Genomic DNA, 13,478 nt, shown 5'->3' with positions numbered 1-13,478 from the left:
AGTGGCAAGCCACTCCAATATTCTTGCTGGGAAAATCCCACAGACAGGGGAGCCTGGCAGGCTGTCTAGTCTGTGGGGTCGCTGTAATTTTTTAAAATAATTTTGAAATTATTTTAAAAATAAAAAATGAAAAATTTCAGTTTCTACTGAAAAATCAACTAATAGGAGAGGTTTTTAAAAGTCAGAAATGGATACTGATTTTGTCAAATGCTTTATTTTCTGAGAAAACATTTTCTAAATTATATTTTTTAAATGTTCAACAAACCTAGCATTTTCTGGCACAGATCTTACTTGGTCATTATCCCTTTTAATGTATTGTTGGATTTGTTTTTGTTAAATTCACATTTATGTTCATGAGGATGTTGTTTGTAGTTTTATCCGAGTGTTGTCTGGTTTTGGTATCAGGATGATGTTGACCTCATAATGAGCAGGAAAGTATCCTTTTCAGTTTTCTGGAGGAATTTGTATAGAATCATTTTTAATTCTTCCTTGAATGTTTGGTAATATTCACCAGTGAATCCATCTGGTTCCAGAATACTGTCTATGGAAAGGTTTTTTAGATACCTTCATAACGTGCATCCATCACTACCGTCCGTCTCCAAAGCTCTTTTCACCTGGTAGTTTGCCCTCACTTTTGAAAATCTCTGGGTTGACAGATCGTTGCATTAATGTGGGGATTTTTCTGCCCGTATGTGTGTGTGTGCGTCTGTCTGTCTCTCTTTTGGTGGCAACTATATTTGATAACAGTAAATTCACACAGTTCACCCATTTAAAGTACAAGTTCCGTAATTTTTATATATTTTGTTGTGCACCCCTTACCATAGTTGACCTGAGAACATTTTCATCGTTCCCAGAAGAAACCTGAATGCATTAGCAGTTGTTCTCCGTTTCCTCTCACCGTGGTGTTGGGCTGTGGGAGTTCAGTGAGCGCCTGTGCTGTCTTCAGTGTCTAGCTTTCGGCAGTATGGAATATAATTAGAGTAGCTTCTAATATCTCTCTACTAGTTTTGTCGTCATCTCTTCTGGACTGGTCTTAACTGACTGACCTTTCATTGTGGATATTACTTTACAGTCTCTGTGTGTACCTGGTAATTTTTAATTAGGTGCTAGATATTGTGGATTTTACCTTACTGAGTGCTGTGTGAACCTAGAGATTACTACCTCTGCTCCTTTTGGGTGTTTTTTTCCCCTCTGGCTCAGGCAGTTTCTCACATGCATTTGCTGATCACTTGATAACTTGAGGGGGAAACTCAAATCTCTAAACCTCTCTCTTCATCTCTCTCCTCGGGTACTCTGCCTTTATAAATTCTAGTCATCCTGGCTTCCCTGGACATTTGCTGTGTGTCCTGTACTTGGGGGAGATCAGTGTTCTTCCCCTGGAATCCCCTGGCTGTGCTGCTGTTCAGGAAGTTAGCTCGGATAATAGTAAACCTGATTGTTTCTCGTCGTTAACGGATCATTCTCCTGCACTGATTGGTGTCTGATCTCTGAAATTTGTTGATTTATGTTTATTAGACTTATTACTATGAATTACTCATGCTTTTTCTTGTCATAGCTGAGGCTAATTAAAGGATAAAGTCTTTTAACTGTTGTGCTCTTAAAAATAACAATGCAATCTAAATACAGATATATTGCTTTAAATGAGTTGTGGTTAGTTTGCTAAATGGAGAGTTTATAACTTAATCCTAGCAGTGAATCATTCTAGAATCAATAAGGTTTTCGTGTTGACCCCTTTCTCACAATTTTTTGTATGGTAAGTTATTTACTCAATAAAACATCTAAATGCTACTTAATCCAGAGACCAAATTGTAGAGTTAATTCTTGTCCCATTTTTCTTCTTTTACAGGAAAAGTAAGAAGCTTAAGCTCATCTTTGTGGTCACTAACTCACTTGACAGCTTTGTATCTAAGTGACAATTCCCTGTCCCGCATTCCTTCAGACATTGCCAAGCTTCACAATCTGGTGTATCTGGACCTGTCCTCTAATAAAATCCGAAGTTTACCGGCAGAACTCGGAAACATGGTATCACTCAGGTATACAGATTCAACTCAGTGCATAGTTATATACCCTTAAAACAAAATACTATTATATTGTTAGGAAACACCACTTTGTTAGGAAACAACATTGTCAGTTTAATGTTGAACAAAATTAAACATGAGGTAAAGTTTTCTGGGAAAATTGAATGTAAGCTAATAAATCATAAGTCACATAGATCCGTTGCCTAACATTTATTTAATTGCTCTTTTGTGTAATATACTTCATATTTGAAACAAAATTTTAAGACAAAGTGGAGCAAACAAGTAGAAAGTGCTTGTGTTATTCCATATATGCACTTATTTGTGACACAGTTGAAGTGCTTTTTCTCCACTAAATTCTGGGGCCCCTTATCCTTAATACAGGATCTAGGAAGTCATTCCCAATTAGTGATACCTTTTTGACTGTCCCAGGGCTTCTGTGCATGATAGTAACAAAGATGGGACTTGAAAGAAGCTAGAATTAGTGAGTGAATATGGGGGAATATAGTGTGGAGTTTAGAAGGCAGGTAGAATGTGGAGTCATACAGAGTTCAGGTTAGAAACTTGACTCTGTCATTTATAAATTGTGTGATTTGGGGCAAGCTTCTTAAAACCTTGCTGAGTTTTCCTTCATCTATGAAGTTGCTATAATAAGGACCAAGCTGAGATCAGCAATATTTGAGATACTGACTAAAAAGCTATCAGCAACCCTGTTTGGTAAATACTGTATTAGTAAATGGTAATTCCTGTAACCTCTGTTTTCTAAGATAGATGAGGGTTACTCAAGTTGAATATAAAGCCAATTTCTAGCTATTATGTTAATCCTAATGGAAAATCTTGTGCCATTTCATATTATCTGCCTTTTAAAAAAAAATTCCACTGACTTTTTCTGCTGCTTTCTATCATTTGCTGCATAATAAAAAGGAATAAGGACCTTGTGAGAGGTGGTGTTTTTTTATTTTTTGTAAAACCTGTGTTGTTTCCAGACCAGCCCTTTGACAGTTTCAGGCTTAATGAGTATATACCATGACTTTAAATCCTCTGAACTAAATTTACTTAAAGGACCTCCTTTCCTATGTGATATATTTGGTAATTACAGGTATTCAGAACAAGTTTTTCTTCTTCATTTTATGGCCTCACCAACCTCTGGTTTTACTCAGTAGTAACCAAGCTTCTTTTAAATTCTAAGAATCAAGGATTTTAAAAGTAGTTCTCATTCACATGTAAAAATTGACAAAACTTACTATTATAGGATATTACCAGTATCTTTGTATTGGATCTTCTTTTTCTACTGAAGATGCCTTTCATAGTTACATTTTCTATGCAAAACAAATCATTAAAATTACCAGTAGTTATTAATATAGCTGCCATTATTTATAAAATGAAACATTAGTAAATTTGGAAAAATATCAATCATAAACTTACTATGCAGCTACCATAAAGTATTTTGTTTTGGCATGATGCTATCATTTAAATTCTGTTTTCACAATTTACATGTTAGGCTGTATTTTCATTCCCACTTTCTGAAATATGTGTGGGAGACCTCCATCTGTGCCGACCAGTGTAGGCTCTGGACTGCCATTTCAGAGTGCGTCACCAGCTTGCAGTGAGATACGCAACATGTGTCTGTTGAATATCATGCTCCTAAAAAATGGGCTTATATTTTGTTGGTCTTTTTCTTTCTCACTTTTACAAGAATCGATTTTTTTCCCCCTGTGTTTTATAAATGTTTGTCTTTGGCAGTTTGTGATTTTTTTTGTTGTGTCTTTTTTTTTTAACCACATATGATTTGAGAAGCACTGTGCTGGACATTAGCATATAATACTAAATTTGTATTAGGTATTTATATCTTTATATTCCTAGAAATCATATTGCTGATTTTAGCTGTTAAAGTTAATATATCTTTTGACTTCCTGGAATTTTTACATCTACAGGGAACTCCATTTAAATAACAACCTGTTACGAGTTCTACCTTTTGAGCTGGGAAAACTGTTTCAGTTGCAGACTTTAGGCCTGAAAGGTACGATTTCCCGTATTTGTGCTGCTTATGGTTTACATGTATGTCTTTGAGTCTAAAGAAGGCATAAGAGGGAATCTTTTTGCCAGGGATTTGAAGGTTCATTCTTCCCAAGAGTTCATCAGTTTGTTAGATGTAGCCCACTAGTTTTTTCTCTTTTTCACTGATAGATCGTCTGCTAGTCTTTTTAATGTTTTTTCCTCCTAGCCCAGCCTTGCTTTTCTTGCCCTTATTTCAGTGACCTCTTTGTTTTGGTGATACATTCTTGACGTCAGACTTTATTTCATCATGCTGTAAAACAGCTTATTTCTTTTTTTTTAATGTTCAAATCTCAAAAAATGGAAATTCTTACAAAGTGCAGAAAACAGACAATTTCGATACGTTTGAATCCTTTAATATAAAGACCAGTATAAGCATTTTTTTAAAGATCAAAAAAATAAAAAATAAAATTGATTTATAAGGACTTCATTAATATGTTAGAACTTGGGGACATAACTGACGCAGTAAGAAGTATTGAGAAATATTTTTTTAAACCAGCAAGATTGAAAGTTACATTTTAAGCATATGTTAATACTTGTAATTTTTTTTTTATCACATTATGATTCTTCACTAGTCTTGTAGATGTAGCCAGCTTACTCTATAATTGATTCCTAAATAGAGAGCACAGGGAGACGACTTCTCGATCAAGTGGTTGTGACTCTGCCCTTCTACTGCAAGGGGGCCTGAATTCAGTCTCTGGCTGGAGAACTAAGATCCCACATGCTGTGTGTGGGTCACCCCTTCCACTCCAAAATCACATAATTAGGTCTTCAAGAATTTTATTTCTTAAAAAGAGTTATAGAATGAGGTTTTTATTTATATAAATCCATGTCATATTATAAAATTAGTGTTATTGTTCACAAAAGCAACTGGAAGAATATAAATACTACCTTTACAAATACATGTAAAACCATGTTCAACAGACATCACTTTTATAAATGGTTCTTTGGAAAGGTTTTATCTATATGGTTACACTGGGTGAGGCCTGCCTCTTAAAATGGATATCAGGGAAATGTGAGTTGCAAAAGCCTTTTTCTGTTCTATTTCCGTATGGTAAGTCTGATTTATTCTTATTTTCCTGTTTTTAAATTTGAAGAACAGAAAAATATAAAATGTAGCAAAGTGTAATCCATATAAGGACTATCAGAATTAGCAACATTTTGTCACTTTTGTACCTTTTTTTAATGTAAAAGAAATAAAACATTACAGAATGTTAAGGCCCTGTTCTTTGTTCCTCTTCTAGTCTTTTTTCCCTTCCAGTGCCAGCTACTGTTGTATGTCCTTCTGGTTTAAGGTTTTTTGTAATCTTATAGTATATATATTTTACAAACCTTAGCCTGTATTCATTTCTCTAAATATTTTGCTGTTGTTTAGTTGCTAAGTCATGTCTGACTCTTTGCGACCCCATGGACTGCAGCATCCCCGGCTTCCCTGTCCTTCACTGTCTCCTGGAGTTTGCTCAAACTCATGTCCATTGAGTCTGTAATACTATCCAACTATGTCATCCTCTAAAGGTTACAAACTTTATTTGAGATTAGCGTCATTGGTCACAAGTTTTACACTGATTTAATGTATGTGAAAGCCTGTGAAAGTAAATGCTGGGGATGGAGAGGAAAGTCTTTATATGGCACCTTCAGTTTTGATTCCTTGGTTTTCCGTTTCAGAAAGAGCCTTTACCATTTGACATTTGTGCTGTTACGTTTCTCTTTTGGAAGTGTAGTTTCACTGAGATGTTTGTATATCTAGCAATTCTGTTGGACATTGTTACGTATCTGTCTGCAACAGCAGTCTTTTCACTTAATTTCACCGTTTTAAGACAGATCTCTGTTATTTTCCTGAACTTTGCAATTTTGCATCTTAATGTTGTGCTAGCTACTAAAAAACAGTTACATTACCCTTACTCTGTGAAAACTTTCATAATTTCTGATGTCACTGTTCATTATTTGAAAGAGAAAATGTATCACTTTGTTCAAAAATCAAGTCTATTTGCTATATCATCCATTCATGCAGATCCAGAGTATTTCTGCCTCATAAATCAGTTCATACTATTTTCTTTAAAGTTGTTTGCCTAAGACTAGCATGTGTCACTTTTTTTTTTCAAACGTTTTTCCATGTTCTTCAAAATTGTTCTACTGTGAAAGATAGGGCTGTAACCTTAGATGCACATTCATTTTTTTAAACAAATTTTGAGGTACTTAAAAGATTCACATGAACCTGTAAGAAATAACGCAGAGACCAGTTCATGTGCCTTTACCAGTTTGCCTCCAGTGATAACATCTTCAAACCTATAGTACAGGCTTCACAAGCAGGGTGTTGGTCGGGAAGATTCCCCTGGAGAAGGGAATAGCTACCCACTCCAGTATTCTTGCCTGGAGAATTCCACGGACAGGGGAGGCTGGCGGACTACAGTCCATGGGGTTGCAAAGAGTCTGACACGACTGAGCTACTAACACACACATGCACAGTCAAGGTACAGAAGAATAGTTCCATCACCAAAGGATCCCTCATGTTGCCCTTTAATAGCCACACTTGCTGCTTCTTGCCCCAGTTCACTCCTTAATTTCTTACAACCAGTAAAAAAACTTTCTGGAATTTTGTTATTTCAGAAATAAGATGTAGAGCTTTCCTGGTGGCTCAGTGGTACAGAATCTGCCTGCCAGTCCAGGAGACAACAGATTCGATACGTGGTCTGGGAGCTCCCACATGCTCCAGAGTTAAGCCCGTGCGCCACAGTGTTTGAGCCTGTCTTCTAGAGCCTGCGAGCCTCAGCGCCTGAGCACAGCGCGGCAGCTGCTGCAGCTCAAGCGCCGAGGGGCAGCTCTGCAGCAGGGGAGCCGCGCTCCGAGCTGGAGGGCGGCCCCTGCACTGTGCACCCACAGCGACGCCGCACTGCAGTGAGACCCGGTGCGGCCATTAAATAAGTTAGTTAAAAAGACTGGGTACATAGAATCATGCTGTGTCTAATCTTTTGAGTTTTTTTTTTTTTTTTTTTTAACTCGGGTTAATTCTTTGGAAAGTCACCCAGGTTGCTGGGTATTTGCTCATTTATATTGATGAGTAGTATTCCTTGGTATAGATATATATATATTCATGGGTTGTTTAACCATCTTACTGGGTTTTTATGGAGGCTCCATTTTGTTGATTAGATCATTGGCTGTTGGTGTTTTGTCCCTTCTGGGGGTGGGACTGAAAGTTCCAACCTTCTAGTCACATAATGGTTCTCTTAGCAACGAGCCCTATCTTTCAGAGAAATCCAGATATCACCTCATTAATATGAAGCATCTTTATCAATCTCATCACTTAGGAAATTTCAGAAGTTTTAGGATCTATGTATGAGGAACACCAGACAGAAGGTAAATATATATCCCTTAAGGTAAATCACACTATCACACAGGGTATTTTATATAGCAAACATTTTAAATTTTGGTAAAGTCTGGTTTATTGGTTTTTTATTTCTGGAGCTTGCTTCTGGTGTCAGGTCTAAGAACCCTTTAAAACAGCGCTCTGTGTCCAGCTGCTCCAGCACCACACGTTGAGAAGTGTATCCTCCGTTGAATTGCTTTTGCACTGTGTTCGTAAATCAGTTGAACATATCTATGTGGATTCTCTTCTTTTCATCAGTCTCTGTGTCTGGCCTTCTGCCAATATCACATAGTTTTTGGAAATTGAAATAGAGTAATAACTCTTAATAGATAGATTGATTCTTCCTCTATAGTCTTCTTAAAAATGATTTTAGCTATTCTAGTTCTTTGGCCTTTCCATATACATTATAGAATAATTTTGTCTGTGGTTATAAAAAAATATTGCTGGGATTTGGTAACTTGTATATCAAATTGGGGAGAACTGACATCTTTACTATGTAGAGTCTTCAGTCAAAGAATGTGCTATATCTTTTCTTATATCTAGGTCTTCTTTGATCTTTTTCATCAGTGTTGTATAGTTTTCGGTATGTAAGTCCTGTAAGTATTTTGTTAGACTTAATGCTGGTCTTTCTGTGTGTTTGTTTGGGTGAATGTAAATCATGGTGCATTTTAGCGTTTGCTCTCTGCGTGTTCATCCCGGTATGAGTGTGGTGTGCCCGGGGGCTTTGGCCATGTCTGCCTCTCTGTGACCCGTGGGCGGCAGCCCGCCAGGCTGCTCTGTCCATGGGGTTCTCCGGGCTCGAATGCTGGAGTGGGCTGTTGCAGTGCCCTCCTCACGTTTATTCCCCATATACAGAAATATAATGGATTAAAAATTGTTTATTTTATATCCTTCTACATTGTAGAACCCAATTTTATTTTTAGGAGTTGGTTTTTCTTTTCCTTTTTTTTTTTTATAGGTTATTTGGTAATTACAAAATTTTTTTCTATGTAGAAAATTACTTACCTGCAGATAGGAACAAGTGTATTTTATTTTTTCCAATATGTATGCTTCCCCCACTTTCTCTTGCCTTATGGCACTGACTATAACTTCCAGCACTATGTTGAATAAGAGCTGTGAAAGCATATATCCCTCCTTTTACCTGATCTTAGAAAATATTGTTTTCATTTATGAGTATAATGTTAGCAGTAGGTATTTTGTAGATGCTCTTCATCAGTTTGAGGAAATTTCCTTCTGTCCTTTTTCTGAGCATTTTAAATCGTGAATGGGTATTAAATTTTATCAAATATTTGTTTTATGTCAGTTGATATGATGTAATATGTAATTTTTCTTCTTTAGCCTGGTAACTAATCTTTGAATATTGAACCATGCTTGCATTCCTGGAATAAAATCTGCGTGATCATGGTGAATAGTTTATTTATTGCCCATGTGTGTATCCTGATATTTTCTTAAGGGTTTTTGACTCTCTATTCATGAGAGATGTTTGTATGTTTGTTTTTTGTTTGTTTTGTACTTAGTTTGCCTAGTTTCGGTATCAAGGCGATATTCAGTTCAGTTCACTTGCTCACTCGTTGTGTCCGACACTTCATGACCCCCTTGTACCGCAGCACACCAGGCTTCCTGGTCCGTTACCAACTCCCGGAACTTGATCAAACTCATGCCCATTGAATCAGTGATGTCATCCAACCATCTCATCCTCTTGTCGTCCCCTTCTCTTCCTGCCTTCAATCTTTCCCAGCATCAGGGTCTTAGCCAGTGAGTCAGTTCTTTGTATCAGGTGGCCAAAGTATTGGAGCTTTAGCTTAGCATTAGTCCTTCTGATGAATATTCAGGACTGATTTCCTTTAGGATTGACTAGTTTGATCTCCTTGCAGTCCAGGGGACTCTCAAGAGTCTTCTCCAACACCACAGTTCAAAAGCATCAATTCTTCAATGCTCAGCTTTCTTTATGGTCCAACTCTCACATCCATACATGACTACTGGGAAAGACATAGCTTTGACTGGATGGACCTTTGTCAGTAAAGTAATGTTTCTGCTTTTTAATATGCTGTCTAGGTTGGTCATTAACTTTTTTTCCAAGAAGCAGGCGTCTTTTAATTTCATGGCTGCAATCACCATCTACAGTGATTTTGGAGCCCAAGAAAATGAAGTCTTTAACTGTTTCCGTTGTTACCTCATCTGTTTGCCATGAAATGATGGTACTGGATGCCATGATCTTAGTTTTACGAGTGTTGAGTGGTAAGCCAGCGTTTTCTATCTCTTCTTTAACTTTCATCAGGAGGCTCTTTATTTAGTTCCTCTTCGCTTTCTGCCATAAGGGTGGTGTCATCTGCATATCTGAGGTTATCGATATTTCTCCCGGCAATCTTGATTCCAGCTTGTGCTTCATCCAGTCCAGCAATTCACATGATGTGCTCTGCATATTAGTCAAATAAACAGGGTGACAATATTCAGCCTTGATGTACTCCTTTCCTAATTTGGAACCAGTTCATTGTTCTATGTCTGGTTCTAACTGTTGCTTCTTGACCCGCATACAGATTTATTGGGAACTCAGCTGCCTCTTCATTTTTTGTTTTCTCTTTTTTTTCTCCTTGCTTTGTTTTTTGTTTTCTTTTTCTTGTCTTCCTATGGGCTACTTGAATGTCTTTATATATTACTATTTTAATTTGTCTAAGTACATTTGAATGATCTGTTTGTACATCTTCTTTACTAGTTGCTCTTTATTTCTTTGGTGTTTAGCTGGAGTAAAACTGCTGCTATCTGTAAGTTTTGTTCCGTTAGGTTGCCCTTTCCTCGTCCTTTGGCTTTTGTTGGATTTTTCTTTCCCCTGTTCCCATTTATATGTTCAGGTTGCTGGCTGCTTCAGTTCTGTATCTGTGTTAGGCAAATAGTTCAAGGAATTCTCTGCTGTGTTGTTCCTCAGGTCCTGATCATTCTGCCTTCTTACCACGTTTCATTCAGCCTTATGTTTCTTTACAGAGGCTTTAGTTGTTTTTGATAGGAGGAATAGGGAAAAGTATGTTTACTTCATCTTTTCAGAAGCAGCTTGTCTCACTTTTCTTCCTTAGTTTTGAGGACTCAACATCATGTTTTAATTGCAGAATTGTGTTGTACTTTTAAAGTTTACCCTATGTATATTATTTTTCCAGGCAGTGGAAAGCCAGATTAATTATAAATTTAAAGGAATTTCAAAAAGCACTCCTACATCGTGGGAAATATACCATTTGACTTCATCCATTTATTGTTGTTATTCAGCCACTCATTCATGTCTGATCTTTTGTGACCCCATGGACTGCAGCACAGCAGGCTTCCCTGTCTTTCACCATCTCCCAGAGTTTGCTCAAACTCATGTCCATTGAGTCAGTGATGTTGTCCAACCATCTTGTCCTCTGTTGTCCCCTTCTCTTGCCTTCAGTCTTTCCCATCATCAGTGTCTTTTCCAGTCAATAGGTGCTCTGCATTAGGTGGCCAAAGAAATGGAGCGTCAGCTTTAGCATCAGTCCTTCCGAAGAGTATTCAGGGCTGATTACCTTTAGGATTGACTAGTTGGATCTCCTTGCTGTCCAAGGGACTCTCTAGAGTCCTCTCCAGCACCACAGTTTGAAAGCATCAATTCTTTGGTGCTTCTTTATGGTAGCCTACTTTATGGTCCAACTCTCACATCCATACATGACTACTCAAAAAACTGTAGCTTTGACTAGACGGACCTTTGTTGGCAAAGTAACATCTCCACTTTTTAATATGCTGTCTAGGTTTGTCATAGGTTTCAAACCTTCCAAGAATCAAGCGTCTTTAAATTTCATGGCTGCAGTCACTGTCTGCAGAGATTTTGGAGCCCAAAGAAAGAAAGTCTGTCACCGTTTGCATTGTTTGCCCATCTGTTTGCAATAAGGTGATGGGACTGGATGCCATGATCTTAGCTTTTTTGAATGTTGAGTTGTAAGCCAGCTTTTTCACTCACCCCTTTCACCTTCGTCAAGAGGTTCTTCAATTCCTCTTCGCTTTCTGCCATAAGGGTGGTGTCATCTGCCTGTCTGAGGTTATTGATATTTCTCCTGGCAGTGTTGATTCCAGCTTGTGCTACATCCAGCCCAGCATTTTGCATGATGTACTCTGCATATAAGTTAAATAAGCAGAGTGACAATATACAGCCTTGACATACTCTTTCCCAATTTGAAACCAGTTCATTGTTCCATGTCTGGCTCTGACTGTTGCTTCTTGACCTGCATACAGATTTCACAGGAGACTGGTGAGGTTGTTGGTATTCACATCTCTTTCAGAATTTTCCACAGTTTTTGTGATGCACATAGTTAAAGGCTTTAGTGTAGTCAATGAAGCAGAAGTATATGTTTTTCTGAAATTCTCCTGCTTTTTCTGTGATCCAGCGGATCTTGGCAATGTGATCTCTGGTTCCCCTGCCTTTTCTAAATCCAGCTTATACATGTCGAAGTTCTTGTTTCACGTACTGTTGAAACCTAGCTTGGAGGATTTTGAGTGTGACCCTGCTAGCACGTGAAATGAATGCAATTGTGCAGTAGTTTGAACATTCTTTGACATTGCCCTTCTTTGGGATTTGAATGAAAACTGATCGTTTCCAGTTCTGTGGCCACTGCTGAGTCTTCCAACTTTGCTGGCATATTGAGTGAAGCACTTAAATAGCATCATCTTTTAGAATTTGAAATAACTCGGCTGGAATACCATCACCTCCACTAGCTTTGTTCATAGTGATGCTTCCTAAGACCCACTTGACTTCGTGCTCCAGGATGTCTGGCTCCAGGTGACTGATCACACCATTGTGGTTATCCAGGTCATTAAGATCTTTTTGTATAGTTCTGTGTATTCTTGCCACCTCATCTTAATATCTTAGAAAGTCAAATCCCTGTCCTTCACCGTCTCCTATAGTTTGCTCAGATTTATGTACGTTGTGTCGGTATCATCCAACCACGTCATCCTCTGTCACCCCCTTCTCCTCTTGCCCTGGATCTTTCCCAGCATCAGAATGTTTTCCAGTGAGTGAGCTCTTCACTGCAGGTGGCCACAGTATTGGAGCTTCAGCAGCAGTCCTTCCAATGAATATTCAGGGTTGATTTCCTTTAGGATTGACTAGTTTGATCTCCTTGCTGTCCAGGAGACTCTCAGGAGTCTTCTCCAACACCACAGTTTGAAAGCATCAATTCTTAAGCACTCTGCCTTCTTTATGATCCAACTCTCATCTACACGTAGCTACTAGAAAAACAATAGCTTTGACTGTAGGGACCTTTGTTAGCAAAGTGATGTCTCTGCTTTTTAAAACGCTGTCCAGGTTTGTCATGGCTTTCCTTTCAGTGAGCAAGTGTCTTTAAATTTCATGGCTGCAGTCACTGTCCTCAGTGATTTTAGAGCCCTCGAAAATAAAATCTGTCACTGTTACTACTTTTTCCCCTTCTATTTGCCGTAAAGTGACTGGACCAAATGCCATGGTCTTAGTTTTTTGAATGTTGAGTTTTAAGCCAGCCTTTTCACTCTCGTCTTTCACCCTCATAAAGCGTCTCTTTAGTTCCTCTTGCTTTCTGCTATTAGAGTGGTATCATCTGCAAATCTGAGGTTGTTGATGTTTCTCCTGGCAGTCTTGATTTTAGTTTGTGATTCATCCAGCCTAGCATTTTGCATGATATATTCTGTATATAAGTTAAATAAGCAGGGTGACAGTATTTAGCCTTGACGAACTCCTTTCTCAATTTTGAACCAGTCCATTGTTCCATGTCCGGTTCTGGTACTTCTTGTTGACCTGCATGTAGGTTTCTCAGGAGACACCTAAGGTGGTCTGGTATTCCCATCTCTTTCAGAATTTTCTACAGTTTGTTGTGATCTACACAGTCAAAGGCTCTAGCATAGTCAGTGAAGCAGAAGTAGGTATTTTTTCTGGAATTCTCTTGCTTTCTTTCTGATCAGGTGGATGTTGGCAGTTTGTTCTCTGGTTCCTCTGCCTTTCCTTTTCTGTATCCAGCTTTTCCATCTGAAAGTTCTTATTTCACGTACTGCTGAAACCTAGCTTAAAGGATTTT

The 13,478-nt window shown here is 38.1% G+C and overlaps 1 protein-coding gene across 4 annotated transcripts in view; it reads left to right on the top strand.

The window, feature by feature from the left end:
* The window catches only part of CNOT6 (CCR4-NOT transcription complex subunit 6), a 77,285-nt gene that overhangs the window by 49,251 nt on the left and 14,556 nt on the right, over positions 1-13,478 (top strand). For 3 of the 4 annotated variants that reach the window (XM_061149615.1, XM_061149614.1, XM_061149613.1), the window contains 2 exons: positions 1,847-2,033; positions 3,950-4,035. The exons of the other annotated variant lie outside the window; for it this stretch is intronic. In XM_061149615.1, the coding sequence (XP_061005598.1) occupies positions 1,847-2,033; positions 3,950-4,035 (273 nt within the window). The remainder of the gene's footprint in view (positions 1-1,846; positions 2,034-3,949; positions 4,036-13,478) is intronic. 4 annotated transcript variants of the gene reach the window in all.

The sequence above is a fragment of the Dama dama genome, chromosome 9, assembly GCF_033118175.1.
Source record: "Dama dama isolate Ldn47 chromosome 9, ASM3311817v1, whole genome shotgun sequence".
NCBI classification, from domain to species: domain Eukaryota; kingdom Metazoa; phylum Chordata; class Mammalia; order Artiodactyla; family Cervidae; genus Dama; species Dama dama.
Note: the sequence above shows the minus strand (reverse complement) of the source record. Positions and strands in the feature narration are given on the sequence as shown.